Below are 20,891 nucleotides of genomic sequence, written 5' to 3'. Positions count from 1 at the left end.
TAACCAACCTATTATGTTTTTTAAAACATTCACATTTTTCTTAAAAGCCAAAGAGCCAGAATGGTGGGATAAAAGAATCACATGACTCCGGAGCGTCAGGTTACAGACTCCTGGATTAGTGGAATTTAGCTTTGACAATTTTTTGAGTTTACTTTCACCTCATTCGAACATTAAGAACCAGTCTGAACATGTTGAGATTTATTCATCTGTATTTATTGTCTGTATCTACAATTCAATAACCCAGTGCCCTAGTAATTTCCCATAAGTCTTTACAAAAAAACCAATGTGCATCAATTCTCACTCAATTTGCAAATATAGACCACAATGCATTGAGAGATTTGTCATTTGGAATATTTAGGTTTTCGTGATCAGAACAGAGTGGATTCATTAATATTCTTCATAAAGTGCTCATATTTGTTAGGTTTTTACTTTGGAAAATGGCTGATGTCATTTTCCTGTTAAAAAATAATAAAGTAAGTTTGTCGGAATTGCAAAAAAATCCAAGGCACTAGTTAAATATAATTACTGGCCCTTTTATTGTACAGTCCCAGTATTGGTTTTAGCAAGGCGGCAAAAACATGACCACACATACTGTGGCTGACAGTGGCACGTAAACGGCCAACAATGACTTGGCGAGACCCGGACAGACTGTTTTACTGGAAAGTGTCTTTATTTTTGCCTTTGCTTTGCCTTTTCTTGTCATCCACAGCAAAATAGGCCTGTAGTTGCTCATGACTTCCTAATCCAGTGGTGTCCAAACCTTTTGAATAGAAGGCCAGTGTCAAGAATGATCACAGGGCTGGACTCAGATGCAGAGATTTCAGTGGTTTTTAATTTCTTGAACAAGCTTCCTCTATGGCTCTACAAAAAAACAACAAACTGAGGAAGGGGAACACAGGTGGAAACAATCAGGGAAAATTACACAGTCACACCTGTGGGGAACTGACAAGGGCAGGAAGGAACAAGGCCTGAAACGAGAGGAGAGTTAGGGTTTCAAAATAAAACAGGAAGTGCAACACGAGACAACACAGGTGACAGACATAGACCAGAAGTGCACAACTCAGGACAAAACATAAGAATGACAAGACATGACAGCCAGATTTGGAGAGGTGAAAATGTGTGAGGGGGCCAACCATTTAGTCCCCATTTATTGAACCCTTATAATGTAATAACATGAAATCCAAATGAACTATTTAATGAAATAAAGATTCTTTTCATTTCTTCACTTAGAACAGGAAGGTTGATTACAACATAGTTTTATGTGCAATGGTCATTTAAACATTTAATGAAAAATGTGTGAAAAATAAGATTTTAGGAGAAAGATTTGTGTAACTTTTTTGTGAATTTTTATTTATCAGATATCGTTTAGAGATTTATTTGACTGGTATCAAATATTGGTAAGTAGGGGTGTAATGATTCATTTTAATAACAATTCGATTCGTGTCATTTTTGGTTGACAATACGATTCATAGCCGATTTTGGTTTATTTTGAACTATACGATTCACTGACCAAAAACCGATCCGGGACATCTTTAGTTGAAAATTCAGCCAGTGTGACGTGGAGATAAATATCTGGGTACTGAACAGTGCAAGGGACGTTTTCCAGATTCCTTTTATTTCTTGCAAGATAATCAAGTGTAAATTAAATATTTGTATTGCGATTAACAACTAGCCTCAAACAGATTGATCTGCTTGGATCGTAGGAATATAAATTGATTCATGCATTAAGTGGATTAATCGTTACACCCATTTTGGTAAGTGATGGCACCTTGGCCCACCTTTGCCTTGTCTTTGCAGAACTACAGTGAGCTGATTCCTGGCACCACTGTTGGGACGCTGTCCAATGACTCTGGAAATGTTATTCAGCTCATACTGAAGGCTTATGCAGTGAGTCCCTTAGATGCACAAAAGTACACATCATTGTCTAGACTGTGTTGACACACGCCCACAACATGAGTCACACACGTCCAGCCACAGTTTTGGTGGAAAGTCCACAATAGCTCACAGGTGAACTTCCCCATAACGCCATCGCCTTGTAGTTATTTTCAATTGTTTATGTTTCAAATAAACTTCTGGGGTGGAGTGGTTTTTGCCTCACAGCTAAAACTCCCAGGTTCAAATCCCAGGTGGAACCTTTCTTCTTGCATGTTCTCCCCATGCATGCGTTGCCATACAACAGACTGGCAGCCTGTCACTCAACAGTCGCTGGGATTGGCTCCAGCAACTCCATGAGGGTTTCAGCAGGTTCAGAAAATAGACGGAAGGATGCATTTCTGAGGCAGAAAGCCATCAAAACAGCTGAAAGTTGGTGTTTGTTAAAAACTTGAAACTGATCAATAACCCCAAACAGTCTTTTGAGGAAAAATGCATTTTTTGTTTTTGTTTTATGCAACAGTTCACCCGCTCTTCCCTTTTTTCTTATGACAGAAAATTCGTTCCAAAGTGGAGCTGGAGGTTCAAGGCGTTCCAGAGGAGCTTTCTCTGTCCTTTAATGCCACTTGCTTGAACGGAGAGGTCATTCCAGGTCTCAAATCCTGCTCTGGGCTCAAAATAGGAGACACGGTTAGTTCAGCAAGATTTTTGCAGATAGCTCTAACCTGCTTAGACTTGAACGCTTGCATAAACTTTATATGTCTTTGCTGTTTAGGGTGAAACTCGATATGTTAGTATAACAAGATGAGACCGAAACAAAAGCATAATTAAAGCAGTTTCAGATAAATGACACAAGAAAAAAAACACAATTATCTTTTAACATGATGTATTTTCTGAGAAAAACACAGTTCAGCTAAATTAGTGTTCAATTTCACTAGAGATTGTGGGTGGCAACATCATGTGCTTGTATGTGGAGACCAACCCCTCGTAGAATAGCCTTAAATCTAAGGTGGTGGTCTTAAAATGTGGATGCCAGGTCCTCCTGAGAGGTAAAGGCAAATTTGACTTTTTAAATACGTTAGGACAACATTTTTCTTTAATTAATTAACCTTTTACTTTTTCTTGCACATTTTTACTTAATGAAGCATAAAAAAACACTTTTATGAAATTAACGTTAATGAAAATTTTCATGAATGCAGTATTACAACATTTTTTTTTAGCATTGTATTCCAAAAAGTTCCAAGTACAAACATGATTGTCTGACTATTTTATTTTAAAAGTGGTTTTTTTTTTTACATTTCCTGGTTGGAATGGATCATCACTATGTCTAAAATAATACTTCCTGTCTGATTTCTACTTGTGTATTTTGCTCTAAGAGTACTCTTTGATGCTTCTTGAAACTTTTTCTCCAAGTTCCACCTCTGTTAGTCCTCGGCTTTGGCTGTTTTCCGTTTAGGTGACATTTTCTGGCCTCCACACTCAGCTCCTCTTCACTTTTTCCATATATGGGCGTCTCTCCAGATGCAGCAGCTGCCTACTTTTGGACATTTACCACATATGGACTGAAAGCGGGTTGAACATTTACTTTCCCTTAATGCATTTGGAAGCCTTCCCAGTGTTTCTTCATTTCTATTTCTTCTTTGTGGTGAAACATAAAAAGCTCTTAACTGAGGGATAAATCAGGTGACAACATTTGGCATTGTTCTTCACATTCATTTTAACCTAATCCAAAACCCTCTGATCCAGGTTTCATTCAGCGTGGAGGCACGTGCTCATGGCTGCCCTAAACAAAAGAAGAAAACTTTTGTCATCAAGCCTGTGGGCTTCAAGGACTCCCTTACTGTCACCGTCACTTTTGAGTGTGACTGCAAGTGTCAGAGCAAAGCGCAGCCAAACAGCCCCAAATGCACCAATGGCAACGGCACCTTTGAATGCGGCATCTGTCTGTGCCATCCGGGCCGCTTGGGGCCTCACTGCGAGTGTGCAGAAGGCGACTATAATCCCACAGACCAGGACCGCTGCAGTGGACCTGATGGAGCTGGAGGACTTCGGTCTTCTATCTGCAGTGGCCGTGGGGACTGCGTGTGTGGCCAGTGTGTGTGCCACAGCAGTGACTTTGGGAAGGTCTGGGGAAAGCTGTGTGAGTGCGACGACTTCAACTGTCCTCGCTACAAAGGAGAACTGTGCTCAGGTAAGACTTTGTCTCTTATTAAAGCTAAATAAGTCAAAAGTCAATCATCCAAGTTATCATTTTAGATGTAGATTTTGACCTTATTTTCGCTCAAATGTGTCTAAAATCTATAGAATAATCATTATGACAGTAATTAACCTCCGAGGTCTTTACCACACCCCTGTGTGAACCAAAGATAGCTCTTAGTTTATCTCTTAGCTGTATATAACATGTTTAAAAGCATTTTTGTGAAAATTCTATGCTTCATCACAATGTGTGCTCTCATTTCCCAACACATTACATCACTTTGATTAAAAGTTACGTACATTTTCATCAGAGTAGACCTTATTCACAACTGCCCTTACGGGTGGAAATGGGCTGTCTGTGAAAAACAAATGTTCAGACTTTGAACAAATATCAAGGTTGTTAGCCGGTGAGCCAAAAAGTTTGTGCACATATTTTTCTATGGGCATGCTGCGAGCAACAGGTCAACAGTAAATACTTATTCAACACACAAGAGTAAAGAAGGGTAAAGTAGGAAAGATGCAGGAGTGTTGTATAGATTACTTCACAATGCACTTACCACACTCAGGACAATTGCATGTTTCATATGCGTGATGATGTGTTTACGACCCCCCCACGGACCTAACAACTCAAAAACCTGCATCACCTGTACAGCTCAACTACTGTAGTGGACTAAGGCTTAAGACCTTTTTCGAAAGGTTTCTCAGGTTCAAGGTCTGTCAGACTTAATAACAAAGGATGTACCGTAGGAAGTGTGCAAGTAGGGAAGACAGCAATTAGGTTTTAGACCTGCAGAAGGGTTCAGTTAAAAAGGAGCCGTTAAAGTTTGAGTCCCATTAGCTGTCCTGCACGGAGGTGTGTGAAATGTGTTTGACCCATCCGCTGGGGGAGCGGTTAGCTGCAGACACAGCTGCACTCGGGAATCATTTGGTGGTTTAACCCTCCAATCCAACCCCTGGATTGCTGAGTGTCAAGCAGCGAGGTAGTGAGTTGCATTTTTAAAGCATTTGGTTTGAATCGGCTATTAATTTGAACTCACGACCTCATGACCTTCAGTCTCAGGGCGGACAGCTCTCCACAAGGCCACAGAGCTGGTACCATGAAAGGTGACCACTCTGCAGGTGAGTGTGAACTGTGCAGCCTCCTTGATTGATTAAGAATGCGACCGGCAGCTGCATTTGCAATGAAGGTGGGACTCTGTCACATTGAGAGAAGTGCCCTGGAGGGACCAAACCGAGAATTGACGAGCATATGCACAAACATTTCGCCAATGGTGGCTAATGTACTGTATCTGTATTTTAGACCTCTAGATTCAAATTGATGATAAAGTACACAGAAAATATTCAAAAATGGTTATTTTAAAAAAAATGGTTATTTTTTTTAGTTTTCCTTTTTTCTTTTTGAAGTATTTTGCGATTATGTTAAACCTTTTGGGTACCTTAGTGTTGACTTAGCCTCCAAGGTCTCTAAACATTCACCATTCCCTTCATCTGGAAGGGATTATGCGCAGCACCAACTCCATGTTCATGAGCTCCATTCACAATAAAAACACACAGTGTTTGTACACCCTGTGTGCCTGGAGTTCAGATTGTATGTTTGCATCTGCCAGCCCAGACTTTGCAACACCAAGTTCAAAAAGGTTCAGTTACAGCAAACCTTTTATTCTGTGTTGCAGGTGTGATTGTTTGACATATTTACCCTGAAACCGCAGCTTTTTCTCTGTTTTCTGAGGTTACGCAGGTATGGCAGCAACCTGGGAATGTGCACAGAAACTGAAATACATGTTTATATTTGCAATTTGTTCATTATTTACAAAGAAAGATAGTTAGACAGTTCTCATTTTGAATTTTAAAAAATAAAAACTCTTCAAAAAGCTAGAAACTTTACTAAAACGAAACACTTGAGGGAACATCTTGCACCCTAAAGGATAATTGTCAACATCTCGGTGACTTGATTGGGTTTTTAAAAGAGCAAAAGTCCACCACGGCTCACCACAATACAAATTAACAGTCCTCCTTATAAACCCACAAAGTTGAAGACCATCTAAATATCAACAGTTTATTATTATCATCAAGAGATTCTGGGAACATTTCTGAGTGCCAAGGACAAGGCCAAACACTGGACTCCTAAACACTTTCAGCTTTCACTTGGGATTGCATTGAAACAGGCATGATTGTGTAATAGATTTAGGTAATCTAAGAATGGGGTTTGCTCCTTTATCTGTAAAGACGATAAAACTTCTACCGCATAAAGTAAAATTAAAACACGCTTTTTTTATGCCAAAATGCATTTAAATTACCTTTCCCCTTATGAGAAGAAAACATATGCTTAGTGCTGCATATACATTTTAAGAGTTATTTCATAAGCTAAACCTAATTTCCTATGCTTTAATTGGCTACATGCGGCATAAATCCTGCGTTAAATAAAAAAGGAGGCATCGTGAAATCAAAATATTAGATATTTAAAAGTTTCTTTTTTTTAGCAAGTATTAATCAAATTTAGAAAATAATTTCTGCACACTGACAACTTCAATTTTTTATCCATATTGGACATTTCTTTATGTAGAAGCACCGGCAAAGACATACGCACTCCGAAAGAAACACTTACAGAAAGAAAAAACTGTTAAGATTGCCATGTCAAAATTTTTGTAGATGTGTTGCTTCCGCACATTTTTACCTAATATTTTTAATGAAAAATAGCAAGTATCACTATCAACATGTAAAGCCTTGGTCACATGCACCCGTACCGGGGTCTGACCCATTGGGGTGTTACAGGTTTTTGGGTTCTCCGTGCTCTGGAGGGTGGGAGAGAGGAGCGGCTGCATCCTGTGCCTTCGTCTTAGCGGCAAAACTAACAAAAATGTCAGGTTTGTGTCGTTGAAAGTCAACATCCTTCGTCGTTGTTTATTTACTCTGATGATAAACTCCTTTTCATGCCAGATATACACTTTACTCTACTGTTACAGCTCATTTTGTCACACAGAAAGGACCTTCATCTTAAGCTCGCCTTGTTCTTGTTCAAGCTCTGCTGGACTAAACATCTTCCTCTTTCTCATTAATGTCCTTTCCCCTATTTAATTTGTGGGTGTGGGGGTGTTTAAAGCAACACATTTAGGTGTAGCCTCGCCTTCTCACTCGCTTTCACTTTGAGTTGGATAAACTAATCAATTCCAGATTCCAGCCTTCTCACACAGACATGAGTGCAGAGTCGTTCTGTGCAGCATAAAGGCGAACACACATTTTCTAAATGTTCGGTTTGGAAATGTTCGGAAATGCAAAGCTTTGGCCCGACACTTGTGTCCTAACTTACATCATCTAATCCCATTTATCACTTTGCCCCTCCTCTGCACTCACAGAGAAATGTTTTTTCTTTGCACTCCCCAAAGTCCATAAAGCATCATGAAATGCCTGTCTGCTTACTCATAGGCTGGTATGGTGTAATCAGGTTAAAAATAAATCCATGTTTGGTCAAGAAGGGAATTTAGGAGGAGATTGCTGAAGCTGGTCTGGGAGCATGTTTGTGCAAACTTTTGGTCTGCTGTTGTCCTGGAACACCTCAGTCAATGCGGCGACCATTTTTCTTGAAGCCACAGAATTGTGTGATTAAAAGCTCTGAGTGCTGTGGTCTGATGATAATCACAGTTTGTTCACAGATCATAATTTATCCGGCCAGACTGTCCCAATAACAGCTTCCCGCTCATTGTTTTTTATGGCCACAAACCGCGATAATTCTGCACCGTCAGTCACACCAGCATGGCTTTGTGGAAGAATAACAAAGTGCATAAATATCCTAACATGCTTTGAGTCGTGTGGCTGAAAATAGTGTAAAGCCAGTCAACACCACAGTTCCAAAAAACAAAATGGGCTTCAAGGGTTTTAGGGTTATCGCTCGTTTCTTCATAAATGAAGCTTCCTGTTTATAAGATCTCAGTTTCTGATCAGAAATTACATGTTTGATGTATGCTTTTCATTTTTACTTTTAGAAATACTGCAAAGGAAGGTATTTTTTTGTTTCAATTATTTCTTCTTTCTCAACAAATCTCACTCTGTGGGAGAACCTGCTCCGTTTTTGGGGTCGCATTTGTAAGGAACATGCATTTTCGGAGGAGCCTGATTTGCAGAAAGATTTTTGCCAAATTTAATACAGATTTTTCTGCCATTCGCTCCTATTTGGTGCTGAATGAATGAATGAATGAATGAATGAATGAATGAATGAACGAATGAAACTATTTCTATCGCACTTTACTTTCAGGGTTCGCGAAAGTGCTTTACTAAAAAAAATTTTTTTTTGATTGATCAAATTAAGAATACAAATGTAGGGGTGGAGCTACAGGGGAACAGCCCCCCCCCCCCCCCCCCCCCGCAAAAAGCTTCCCCCCTTCAATTTTTGAGTAAACATTATAATCATTATTGGTAAAGATTCGGAAAATCATCAATACAACCTTATTTAAGCATTATTATTAGCATCCAAGCTAAAAGAACGTTTTTTTAAGACAGTAACACCAATAAAACTGATTGAAATATGTCATTTATGATTTATAAAATATTTAATTGCAATGGCCTTCCACTCCACTGTTCTCAAACTTAGATGCCACTAACTACTGAGCATTAAAAGCCATTTTAAGTCTGTAGTTGACATTTAAAACTATTTAGGTCTGATGTCATGCCCAGTTCTGTGGGAATAGTATTCCATAAAGGAGGGTTTACAAAGGGAAAAAGCTGGTCACCCCTGTGTTTCTGAAATGACCTGGGCCCATGAAGCAGATACTGGTTGGAAGACCTTAAAACTCTAGTGTTGCAATCAGTTGTGTTAAGTAAACTGGGACAAGACAGTGAAAAGCATTAAAAGACAAGCAGTAAACATTTAAACTGAATTCTAAAATTGACAGGGAGCCAGTGAAGTGAACTGTTCTGATTAACAGCCGTGCAGCTGCATTCCGGACTAACTGAATTGATAACTCTCTGCTTTCTGGTCTTCCAAAAAACAACATTGAGAACCTAAAGCTTCTCCAGAATTCTGTTGCACGAGTTCTCACCAAGACCAAGTGGAGGTCTCACATAATACCTATTTTAAAATCCTCACATTGGCTCCCCAAATGCTTCAGCTTTGTCTTTAAAAGACCAGTCTGCACTCAACCTTTTTAACCTGGTTTTTAGCTAGTTTTGGTATTATTATTGTTATTACATTCAGTTTGTATTTAATCTAGCCACAGGGGTTGTTAATCTAGCCACAGGGGTTGCAAGCCAGTTGCCTCTGTGCCGGTCCCAAGCCCGGATAAATAGAGAGGGTTGCGTCAGGAAGGGCATCCGGCGTAAAAATTGCCAAAATAACCATGCGAATCATCCACAACACTTTAGACATACCGGATCGGTCGAGGCCCGGGTTAACAACGACCGCCACCGATGCTGTTAACCTACAGGGTGTCGGTGGAAATTTGACTACTGTTGGTCGAAGAAAGAGGGGAGGCAGAAGGGCCCGTGGCCAGAGAGAGAAGGGAAAAGGCAGGAACATAGGTTTGAGAATAGGGACTCTTAACGTTGGCACAATGACAGGGAAAGGCAGAGAGCTGGCAGACATGATGGAGAGAAGGAAGGTAGATGTACTGTGTGTGCAGGAGACAAGGTGGAAGGGCAGCAAGGCACGTAGTATTGGAGGAGGATACAAACTGTTCTATCATGGTGTTGATAGGAAGAGAAACGGGGTAGGTGTGATTCTGAAGGGGGAGTTTGTAAACAGTGTTCTAGAGGTGAAAAGAGTCTCAGACAGAATGATGAGCTTAAAGTTAGAAATCGAAGGGGTGATGGTGAATGTAGTCAGTGGGTATGCGCCACAGGTTGGCTGTGAGTTAGAAGTGAAGGAGAGATTCTGGAGTGAGTTGGATGAGGTCATAGAGAGTTTTCCCAGAGGAGAGAGAGTTGTTATTGGAGCAGACTTTAATGGGCATGTTGGTGAGGGCAACAGAGGTGATGAGGAGGTGATGGGCAGGTTTGGTGTGAAGGAAAGGAATCTGGAGGGACAGATGGTGGTGGACTTTGCGAAGAGGATGGAAATGGCTGTAGTCAACACTTACTTCCAGAAGAGAGAGGAACATAGAGTGACATACAGAAGTGGAGGTAGGAGTACTCAGGTGGACTACATCCTATGTAGACGAGGTCATTTGAGAGAGGTTAATGACTGCAAAGTGGTGGTAGGAGAGAGTGTAGCCAGACAGCACCGCATGGTGGTGTGTAAGATGACTCTGGAGGTCAGGAAGAAAAAGAGAGGGAAAACAGAAAAGAAGACCAAGTGGTGGAAGCTACAGAATGAAGAAACTTGTGAGGAATTTAGGCAGAAGTTGAGGCAGGTCCTGGGTGGTCAGGATGAGCTTCCAGAGGACTGGGAAACTACAGCAGAGATTATCAGGGAAACAGGTAGGAAGGTGCTAGGTGTGTCATCTGGAAAGAGGAAAGACGGTAAAGAGACTTGGTGGTGGAATGAGGAAGTACAGGAATGCGTCCAGAGGAAGAGGTTGGCTAAAAAGAAGTGGGATGTAGAAAGGACTGAGGAAGGTAGACAGGAGTACAAGGAAGCGCAGCGTAGAGTGAAGAGAGAGGTGGCAAAGGCCAAACAGAAAGCTTACGATGAGCTATATGACAGGTTAGACACAAAGGAAGGAGAGAAGGACTTGTACAGACTAGCCAGACAGAGAGACAGAGATGGGAAGGACGTGCAACAGATAAGGGTGATTAAGGACAGAGATGGAAAGGTGCTAACAACCCAGGAGAGTGTACAGAAAAGATGGAAGGAGTATTTTGAGGAGCTGATGAACGAGGAAAATGACAGGGAAAGAAGGGAGGAAGATGTGGTTGTTGTGGAGCAGGAAGTAGCAGAGATTGGAAAGGATGAGGTTAGGAAGGCTCTGAAAAGGATGAAGAGCGGAAAGGCCGTTGGTCCTGATGACGTACCTGTGGAGGTATGGAAGTGCCTAGGAGAGACAGCAGTGGAATTTCTAACAAGGTTGTTCAATAGGATTTTAGAGAGTGAGAAGATGCCTGAGGAATGGAGGAGAAGCGTTCTGGTCCCGATCTTTAAGAACAAGGGTGACACGCAGAACTGCAGCAACTATAGAGGAATAAAGTTGATGAGCCACACAATGAAGCTGTGGGAAAGAGTAGTGGAAGCCAGGCTTAGGAAGAAGGTGGAGATTTGTGAGCAGCAGTATGGTTTCATGCCCCGTAAGAGCACCACTGATGCCATTTTTGCTTTGAGAATGTTGTTGGAAAAGTACAGAGAAGGTCAGAAGGAGCTGCATTGTGTGTTCGTAGATTTAGAGAAGGCGTATGACAGGGTGCCGAGGGAGGAGCTGTGGTACTGTATGAGGTCGTCTGGAGTGGCAGAGAAGTATGTCAGAGTAGTTCAGGACATGTATGAGAGAAGTATGACGGTGGTGAGATGTGCTGTAGGTCAGACAGAGGAGTTCAAGGTGGAGGTGGGACTACACCAAGGATCAGCTTTGAGTCCTTTTTTGTTTGCTATGCTGATGGACAGGCTGACAGACGAGGTAAGACAGGAATCTCCCTGGACAATGATGTTTGCGGATGACATTGTAATTTGCAGTGAGAGTAGAGAGCAGGTGGAGGAACAGCTAGAGAGGTGGAGGTTTGCTCTGGAAAGAAGAGGCATGAAGGTCAGTCGTAGTAAGACAGAATACATGTGTCTGAACGAGAGGGATCAAGGTAGAAGCGTTAGGTTACAGGGGGCTGAGGTGAAGAAGGTGCAGGAGTTTAAGTACTTGGGGTCAACAGTTCAGTGTGATGGAGAGTGTGGAAAAGAGGTGAAGAGGCGAGTGCAGGCAGGTTGGAGCGGGTGGAGGAAAGTGTCAGGAGTGTTGTGTGACAGAAGAGTGTCAGCAAGACTCAAAGGAAAGGTGTACAAGACAGTGGTGAGACCAGCTCTGCTCTATGGGTTAGAGACGGTAGCAGTGAGACAGAGACAAGAAGATGATTTGGAGGTAGCGGAGATGAAGATGTTGAGGTTCTCCTTAGGAGTGACCAGGTTAGACAGGATAAGGAACGAGTACATCAGAGGGACGGCTCATGTTGCCTGTGTTAGCGACAAAGTCAGAGAAGCCAGACTGAGATGGTTTGGACATGTTCAGAGGAGGGATAGTGGATATATTGGTAGAAGGATGTTGGAGATGGAGCTGCCTGGCAGGAGGGCAAGAGGACGGCCAAAGAGGAGATACATGGATGTCTTAACAGAGGACATGAAGTTGGCTAATGTTAGGGTAGAAGATGTCCATGATAGAGTGAGGTGGAAAAGGATGATTCGCTGTGGCGACCCCTGATGGGAAAAGCCGAAAGAGAAAGAAGAAGACATTCAGTTTGTATTTATTGTTTTATTTTATTAAATCCTACAATTTGACACTGGATAATTTTTAATTTATTTTAAAGAAAAGGTTTTAAGTGTTTGTGTGTGCATGTGTGTGTGTGTTTGTGTGCAAGGGAGATCAATTTTTACATTATTGTGCTTTTTCTATACTATTCATTTTGGTGTACAGCACTTTGTGCTACTTTTTGTATGAAAAGTACCATAGAAATAAAGTTTTATTGGATTTGATAACTGGAGGCGGTTGAGTGATTGCTGAGTGACACAAAAGTACAGAGCTACAATAAAGTCGGCTCATCCAAAATAATGCTCTGTGTTTTTGTCTGGTTTAAATAAAGATTAAAGTTTGAAGAACCTTCTTAAAAAAATGAGTAAACCATAAAAGGAAATGTTGGGTCTTCTAGCAGCCTTATGAGATTTGGATCTGGCTGCTTGCAGTCTCTTTAGTTGTCGGAGCAGAGGACCGCCACTCATATTATTCTTTATTTTGGTATTTATGCTTCTAGTATCTATTTGTAATTAAACTTTTTTTGTTCTCTTCGTATTTCAGGGCATGGAGTTTGTAACTGTGGCTTCTGTCAGTGCGATCCAGACTGGCAGGGAGAGAACTGCAACTGCTCCAGACGCACAGACACCTGCATGTCCAGCCTGGGTCTGCTGTGCAGTGGAAGGGGCCAGTGTGTCTGCGGCGTCTGCGAGTGCACACAGCCAGGGGCCTACGGAGCCACCTGCGACAAGTGCCCCACCTGTCCGGACGCCTGCACCATGAAGAAGTAAGTCTGCGGCTTTGCAAATGTTTAGGAGCTGGTGGTTTGTGTTGAAACTGATGCCAGGCGTTTGCTCGCCCTGATAGGGAATGCGTGGAGTGCAAGCACTTCAAGAGGGGCAAGCTGTTTGAGGACAATACCTGCAGCCGCATCTGCAAGGACGAGATCGTACTTGTGGATGAAATCGGTGAGATGTAGCTTTTTCTAGAAGACCAGACTAATTGTCCTTCTTACATAAATTCATCCACGTTTATCAGTTTTTTCTTGTGCATGCTGTCAATATATCATAAAATACTAACAAGATAAGGTAAGTTGCCTGAAGCTACGTTCACACCACCCTCGTAAACAGACGTTCAAGCAACCTCTTCCAGTAAAGGTTCTATGTAAATGCGTGTTTTGGGCTGCTGCGTTCAAAACGTTCGCGTTCACGCATAGCTACTCACATTTTTAGACTGTTTTTCTGGCTTTTCTGCCTTTCTTTTATGCCTGGAATTATATAATACCAAATCTTTCAAATATTGAAATAGTGAAAGAAGAAGCTTGGAGCAAGATTCGTGAGATTTGCATGACTTCGACGTTCCTCAGAAAGCCTCTTTCAACTCTAGTACTTGTGCTAGTAAACAGTTGACAAAGAAAATGAAGAAAAATCCGCTTTATTGTGGGCTTCATGCATTGAAGAATCCACGTTTAGTGCATTCTTGAATGCGCGTCAAATGCCTATACCTTAAGATGAGTATTTGTGCTCCGACGCCTAAAATTATCTTTGAATCTTTGTCTAGTGACAGAAAAAGCTACCGTAATCATCTTTTGATCTGTAGTTAAAGCGTTCCCAGTGGTCCTTTTTAATTAAGATAATGCTTTCTTTTAGCCAAAATAAAAATTGAGATTGTACGCTGGTGTGGAGTAACACCGCCCCCCCTTCCCCTCCACGCTGCTGAGAGCTCAGAGCACGGAGCTTGTAGCCCGTCCAGCGTGCTTTTTACGTCACAAATATGATCTTTTTCACCCTTTTTGCCTCTGATTCAAAGAAATATGCAACTTTAAGCTAAATTGTTTTCAATACATGTCCTCCGTCATCAGAAAAATGCCACAAGAGCATGTAAAACATGTTAAAAACACCAAAAACACATTTTTCCATCTAAGCATGAAACTGCTCAAAGAAGTCAAATAAACAGCAATGTCCAAGAGGAAAAGGGAAGTAACTAAAATACAGAATGCATGAAGTGTTTTTCTCTACATTTTCCACACAGTGCTCCATGACACAAACGCTGTGAACTGCACATACAAAGATGAGGATGACTGTGTGGAGCGTTTCCAATACTTTGAGGATGCAAGTGGAAAATCCATCCTGTTTGTTGTTAAAGAGCCGGGTAAGATAGACATTGAACATTTAGTATTTGCCAAGTTTGATTGATGCTTTTTTTTTCTCTTTGAAACACAGTATCAAAACCTTAAACACATTTCTTTATATTTCTTGCCTTAATTTTTTATTTATGCCTCAAAACCTTTTTTTTGTTGTTGCTTGTATTACTCAAAGTTAAAGAAATAAACCGTGGGTCAATTCACTAAGCTGCTGGTTAGTAGTACATCTCAGTTACCATTGTGTCATTTTTCAGATTTTTTTGCTAAGAATCCTCACTGATTCTTTTATCTCATCTCGATTAGACTATTTTAATTCCCTGTAGTACTTCTCTTTTTACCTGCTTTAATCAGTCCAAGATGAATCACCTTCAGCTGGTACAAGGCCTTTAACAGGAACCAGCAGAACGGCTCATTTTTCACCTGTTTTATCCTTTTTAGATTGGCTACTCATGATTTTTAGAATTGATTTTAAAATTTTAGTCCTGGTTTTAGGAGCTCTTAATGGCCCCTAATTATATTTCCCATCTGCTTGTACCATATGTCTCTAGTCGCCCTCTTTGGTCCTCTGCTTTGAACCTACTTACAGTCCCAAAAACTTGTTACAAAACTCGAAGTGACCTAGTTTTTCTAGCTGGTCACCTCGCTTCACTGACAATGTTGAGTCTTTTTTTAAAAACAGCTGAAAACGCTGCTTTTTAGGAGCTTTTAGTTAATTATTCTCTACCTTGTTTTATTTGTTTTTTTATCTGTTTCTCTGTCCTTTATTGTTTTAACCTTTATCTGTAAAAAGACCCAGGCAAATTACTTACTTTGCAGAATCAATGTCCAAAAATTGAGACATGAATCACTTTAAATTAGCCTGATTGGTTCAATTTTTCTTTGCTGCCCTTAAGTGATCAAAAATCTGCAGAGTAACAGATTTATGTTTAGGATGTGGTTCACTTTAAAAGAGCAATAAATTGAAACAGATGTTAAAAAAAAAGGTTTTCGATTATTAAACTCTACCTGGTGTTTTTCCTTCACCTGAGCTGAGCTCGTCACAGCGTCTGTGCCCGCTCCTCATGTGCTTGTTAAGTGGCCAAACGTGGCGAGCGTGGAGTAGAACTGTCTTTTATGACTGCAAGCTCCTGCAGAGGAAGTCTGTCCTTTGGCTTTTAATGAATGTGTGTGTTTAATTTACAACACAACTGGGTATCTGTGAAGAAGCCCACAATTTACCTTGAACGCAGGCACCCCCCCGCCGCGTCCATAAAGCGTTGAAACAGCTCCTCCGGGGAACCGCTGGCTCAACGGGAAGCCGGGCGAAAAACTGAGCAACATCATCCAAAAGAAAGAAGTGAAACTAAAAAAACAATAAACAAACTGTGAAAAATTGAAAATGTAATAAATGAACAAAGAATTTTGTGAGCCTTTTACGGTTTTGTTAGATCAAAAAAGGTTCAGTGGAAGAACCGGAAACAATGCAGAGAAGGAATGAAGGAGGGAGGAAGAGGAAAGGAGCTTTGATGTTGATTGTAAAAGTTTACCTTGGCTGCTCCTGTGCTCAAACCGTTCATGAACTATGCATGGAGGCAAACCACATGCAATAGAAGATTATAATAAAATGCATCCAGTGAGGCAAAAAAGAGCAACCCTCACACAGGTCAATGAGACGGTTTTACTTAAACATGGGTAAAGAAATGTATTATTGTCGGGAAAATTTGCTTTGACTAATTTATATGACAAATATGCCTTAATTTGGTAAAGAAAAAATCACGAATTAAGTTCAAAAGACTGTTCCTACTTAATGTAGGAAGACAGTAAAAGATAAACAATAAAATACTGACTGAGCCCAACAAACTCGCAGTTTGTAAAACATCCCTCGAGATGTGATTAAGCCTGAAGCAGAGGGTCAAACTGACCAAAGATCTAAGGAGAGACTGATTATTTGTCCTTCTTCTTCTTCAAAGTCCCCAAACTTTCATGAAATGGTTGTAAGCAGATTTTGTTTCCCCCCTACCTGGTCGCTACACTTGTATTTTTTTATATAAAGTACGATTATGTTTTCCAGAATGATCAGAAAGGGAAAAAAAAGGCTTTTCTTTCCTTCCACTCCACATAGTGCTTTTTAGATAAATGCAAAAGAAGCCAATGCAGCTTTACCTTTGGTACACAGAAGCAAGTACTGAGAACTGCTTGTTTTCCGGACCCCAATCAGGAAATACAAAATGCATCAATAGATGTTAATCATTAAATCATTATTAATAATTGGTGTAAAGGTTTTTTCCTGAGTCCTATCTTTCCTTCTGGTTCCTAGTATTTATGTTTTTTTGCCTTGTGTTGATATATTTTTGCAGATCTGATTACCTCTAAAGCACAAATTAAGTGTAATTGTTGCAATTAAAAAAAAACAAATAATTTGCAGACATGACAGAAATTTCTGGGTGTTTAACTTTCCTTTCATCTCATCTTGTCCAGATTGCCCTAAAGGACCAGACATTTTAGTGGTGCTGCTGTCGGTGGCTGGAGCCATCTTGTTCCTTGGTCTGGCTGCTTTGCTCATCTGGAAATTGCTGGTTACCATCCACGACAGGCGGGAGTTTGCCAAATTTGAGGAGGAGCGAGCCAGAGCCAAATGGGACACTGTGAGTGGGTACTTTGAACACTGCAACAAAAAAAGAGGTGGCTTAAAATTAGGGAAAGAACACTGATCCTAAGAAAAATAAATAACAAAAAAAATAGTAAAGCTTTCAAAGATCTCCACCACGTTAAGGTGGCGGTTCATGGAGCAGTGAATTTTAAAATTGAACCACCAAAAACGACATTAAAATTTGAGTTTTTTTTTGTCTTAAATCAAGTTCTTCTAATGTCAATAAGAGTACGTAGCAAAATAATTTAAATTAATTTTAATATTTTTTAATTTCTTTTTTTTTTTAATTATCAAGATTTGTTTCAATACTGTCAATATGTCAATACTCTTGACATTAGAAGAACCCACGCATGTTCTCCCCATGCTTGCGTGGGTTTTCACCGGGGACTCCGGCTTCCTCCCACTGTCCAAAAACATGCTTCGTAGGTTAATTGGTCAACCGAAATCGGTGTGAATGTGAGAGCGCATGGGTGTGTGATTGCGGACGCTCTTCCCTGCGACAGACTGGCGACCTGTCCAGGGTGTCCCCTACCTTCGCCCACAAGTGGCTGGGATAGGCTCCAGCAGCCCCGAAAGGGAAAAACGGATTAGAAGATGAATGATGAATTTTTAAAATAATAATAACCTTACTTCTAGATCCCAGCTCCCAGACAAAAAAAATATCTCAACTGTGCTGATATAGAGAAAAGGTGTAAATTCAAACAACTCAAACTTGGTCTAATATCTTGAGTATCTAAAATAAGGGTTTAAATCAAATAGAATCAAATAGTTTGCAGTGAAACAGCCAGTTTGAAAGGTTTATCGTTTAAATGGAAGATTGTTCATTTATAAAGTAAAGAAGTGAGTACACAGGTTTGTTTGCTTTATTCTATTCACACGTGGACACAGCATCACACTTAACAGTAAAAGACCACACACAAAGTACCATTCCCTGAGGATTGTTTTCATTATTTTTGGGGCATGCTGTTATTCCCAACAGAACAAAAGGCTGTCTGCGGAAGGGCTGGGTTTCAATTATCCTCCACTTATCAGCCATTACTACTAACAGGCCTATTTGTGGCCTCAACAGCACATATCCACACTTTAAAGCCTCTAAGAATCCCCTCAGTTTAATAATTCACAAATGAAAAACTTTGTTTGTCTTTAAAATTTGGGTGTTTGGAAGTCTTAACATAAATGTCTTTGTTCACAGGGGCACAACCCGCTTTACAAAGGAGCAACATCAACTTTCACAAACATCACATACAGAGGAAAAGACTGATGCTGGGATGAAACATAAAGGAAAAACATACCAACTCCCACCATCCTTTGGGAGAATCATGTGCAGGGTTCTACTGTCACAAAACAATAATTGTTTGTATATATGTAAAAATTAGGCATTTTATCAGGAATTACACTTACTACAATGATGGATTCAAATCATTTTGTGATTTAATAAGATCTGTTTTGTTACTGGACCCACAATAAAATGTGTTTCTGTTAAGGATCTCTTGTGTATTTTTTTTTTTGATTGATTTGGGGATTTTCTGTGTTTATGACTACTTTTCTGTGTTTGATGTTTGTTGTGTGGATTGTATCCCTTTTTGTTTACTACCCAAATGTTTCTTTACATCTGACTTTTGCATTTTCAAGTTTTGGTCTTTTCTTTCATGCATCATGCTCAGTTTTTCCACCTAAAAATGTATATGTTGGTTCTATAAATTGTACTTTATCTTCTGCTGATTCCCTCTCTATGCTGTTGTTTATTTTTCCTTTTACCTCAGAATAGAGTCAGTCCATTCATTTAAAATTGCTGGAGAACAAAACTGTAACTTTTGAGACATATCTCTTACAGAGATTACATTAAATTAAATGGGTTGTGTTGTTCAGATCCTCCCAAAATGTACTTTTAGTTAGGTAACCTAAAAACAACAACAAATGGAGACAAACTTCCTGTTTGTAAAATTACAACAAATAAACGTTTTTTTCCAGCCAAGGCACATCCTGCTGATACAGTGCAGGCTGGAAACTGTCAAGTATTTGTCCCTGTCTCTCTGACTCAGTGAACCTAAAAAAAAGGTGCTTTAAACATTATAACATATTTTGTTTGTAACTAAAAATGACCCAACTAAATGACCTGACCAAATTCTAAAATGCTAAAAGGATAAAACAACGAATTTAAAGACATCATGTTTAGCATTGTTGTTGCTCTGCTTGTAAAACTGATCCACAAAGACCTTCACGTTATTTGGGGAAAGTTGAAATTCAGCCAAAACCACACTGACCTCTAGCGGACAAATAGGTGATCTACAGTAAATAAAATAAAGACTGAATTAATGTTTTGCTTTGTCCAAAATAAATTTATACAAAAAACAATATAATGACAGAACAAGATAAAAAAATGTATTTCTTCCTGAGCTTTTCTGTCTTTGCGACTGAGCACTAATAGGTTCTGTTTCATCTACAGAAGAACACAATCTAGTCATTACCTCATGAACATAACAAACTACCACACACTGCAGCTCCATTCACCTTCCACATTTTAATCAAAATCACAGATTTATAAGATTCCACCTTATCAACCACAGAGAAAACGTTCAACTCCTACATGTTTGTAGTAATATTGGCCCTCACCTTAATTCTTAATATCAGCATCCTCATCCCACTTCTGATAAGACCTCATTCTATCGACTCCTCACCCACTTTTTCATCTGGCTCATGATATATAAAACCTTTTAGAAACGACACGCTTAGGATGCCTAAGCATCTACAAAATCATCTTCACCATGGTAAAAAACAACTATTGGGTTAAAAAAGAAAACTGGAGTTTTTGAAAGCTATGAACCCAAGTTTCCCTCTGGCCAAGCGAACAGATAAAAGTGCCTCCACAAAGAGTCGGTCTTAGCCTTTTCTCTGGCTTCCTGCTCTATGCAGGCACCTTCTACCTTGACATGCTGGCAGAGGACTATAGAGCCTGGGAAAGCCCAAACTGCTGATTTTTCTGTTAGAATGCATGTATAGTAAAATCATTTTTTTATACAAATGTTTCAGCAGCAATTTTGAAGTCATTTAGAAAGAGTTCCTATTCTGAAATGTTGAGGCTGTCAGAGTGAGCTGAAAGAGCAAAAAGCTTTCTCAAAGTGTAAAAACTACTGCAAAAACCAATGGCTTATGTGAGTTAAAAAAAAGAATCACTGCTGTTTTTTCAGTTTGTACATTTCTTTCTGAGTACTTAAATTCTTCCCTTTCTAGGTAAGGAAGAGATTTATGTAAGAAAGTTAAAAACATTTTGAAAAAAAGTGCAAGTTGGAAAGTTTGCGGGTAGTTTTTAAAGGATATTGCCTTAAACTGAAATGATCCCATGTGCCTTGCCTGGTAGCATCACAAACGTTCAACCATTCATAAAAACGATATTATCAAAAGAATATGACAAATATGACCCATAAAGTGACAGCTCTCACAGTAACTGTGTGTGTGCTAAACTTTGCACTACAGATTCTAAAAGCATCTTCTAATTATCATATCTGTTTATAAACACATTCCTGATACAAATATAAGAAAGCAACAGTTAAGCTGTCAAAAATTTAAACATTACCTTTTCTGCACAGCTAAAACTGTTGTTAGTAACCATTGTTGTGTAACAGAGACAATTTTGTCATGTTTTTAAAAGGTCTTTACAAAATCTGTAAAAAGGATGTGAAATACAATTTTAAAATGAATT

At 39.9% G+C, this 20,891-nt stretch overlaps 1 protein-coding gene across 1 annotated transcript in view; it reads left to right on the top strand.

Moving 5' to 3' along the window:
- itgb3 (integrin subunit beta 3) overlaps positions 1–19,206 on the top strand; it is a 28,165-nt gene extending 8,959 nt beyond the window's left edge. The window contains exons 8-15 of the mRNA XM_023949572.1: positions 1,798–1,887; positions 2,428–2,562; positions 3,619–4,063; positions 12,984–13,206; positions 13,287–13,387; positions 14,451–14,570; positions 17,020–17,186; positions 18,384–19,206. Of these exons, the coding sequence (XP_023805340.1) occupies positions 1,798–1,887; positions 2,428–2,562; positions 3,619–4,063; positions 12,984–13,206; positions 13,287–13,387; positions 14,451–14,570; positions 17,020–17,186; positions 18,384–18,452 (1,350 nt within the window). The 3' untranslated portion in view covers positions 18,453–19,206. The remainder of the gene's footprint in view (positions 1–1,797; positions 1,888–2,427; positions 2,563–3,618; positions 4,064–12,983; positions 13,207–13,286; positions 13,388–14,450; positions 14,571–17,019; positions 17,187–18,383) is intronic.
- Positions 19,207–20,891: the final 1,685 nt, after the last annotated feature.

This window comes from Oryzias latipes, chromosome 19 (assembly GCF_002234675.1).
Source record: "Oryzias latipes chromosome 19, ASM223467v1".
Taxonomy (NCBI): domain Eukaryota; kingdom Metazoa; phylum Chordata; class Actinopteri; order Beloniformes; family Adrianichthyidae; genus Oryzias; species Oryzias latipes.
This window is presented reverse-complemented; position numbering and strand designations above follow the sequence as displayed.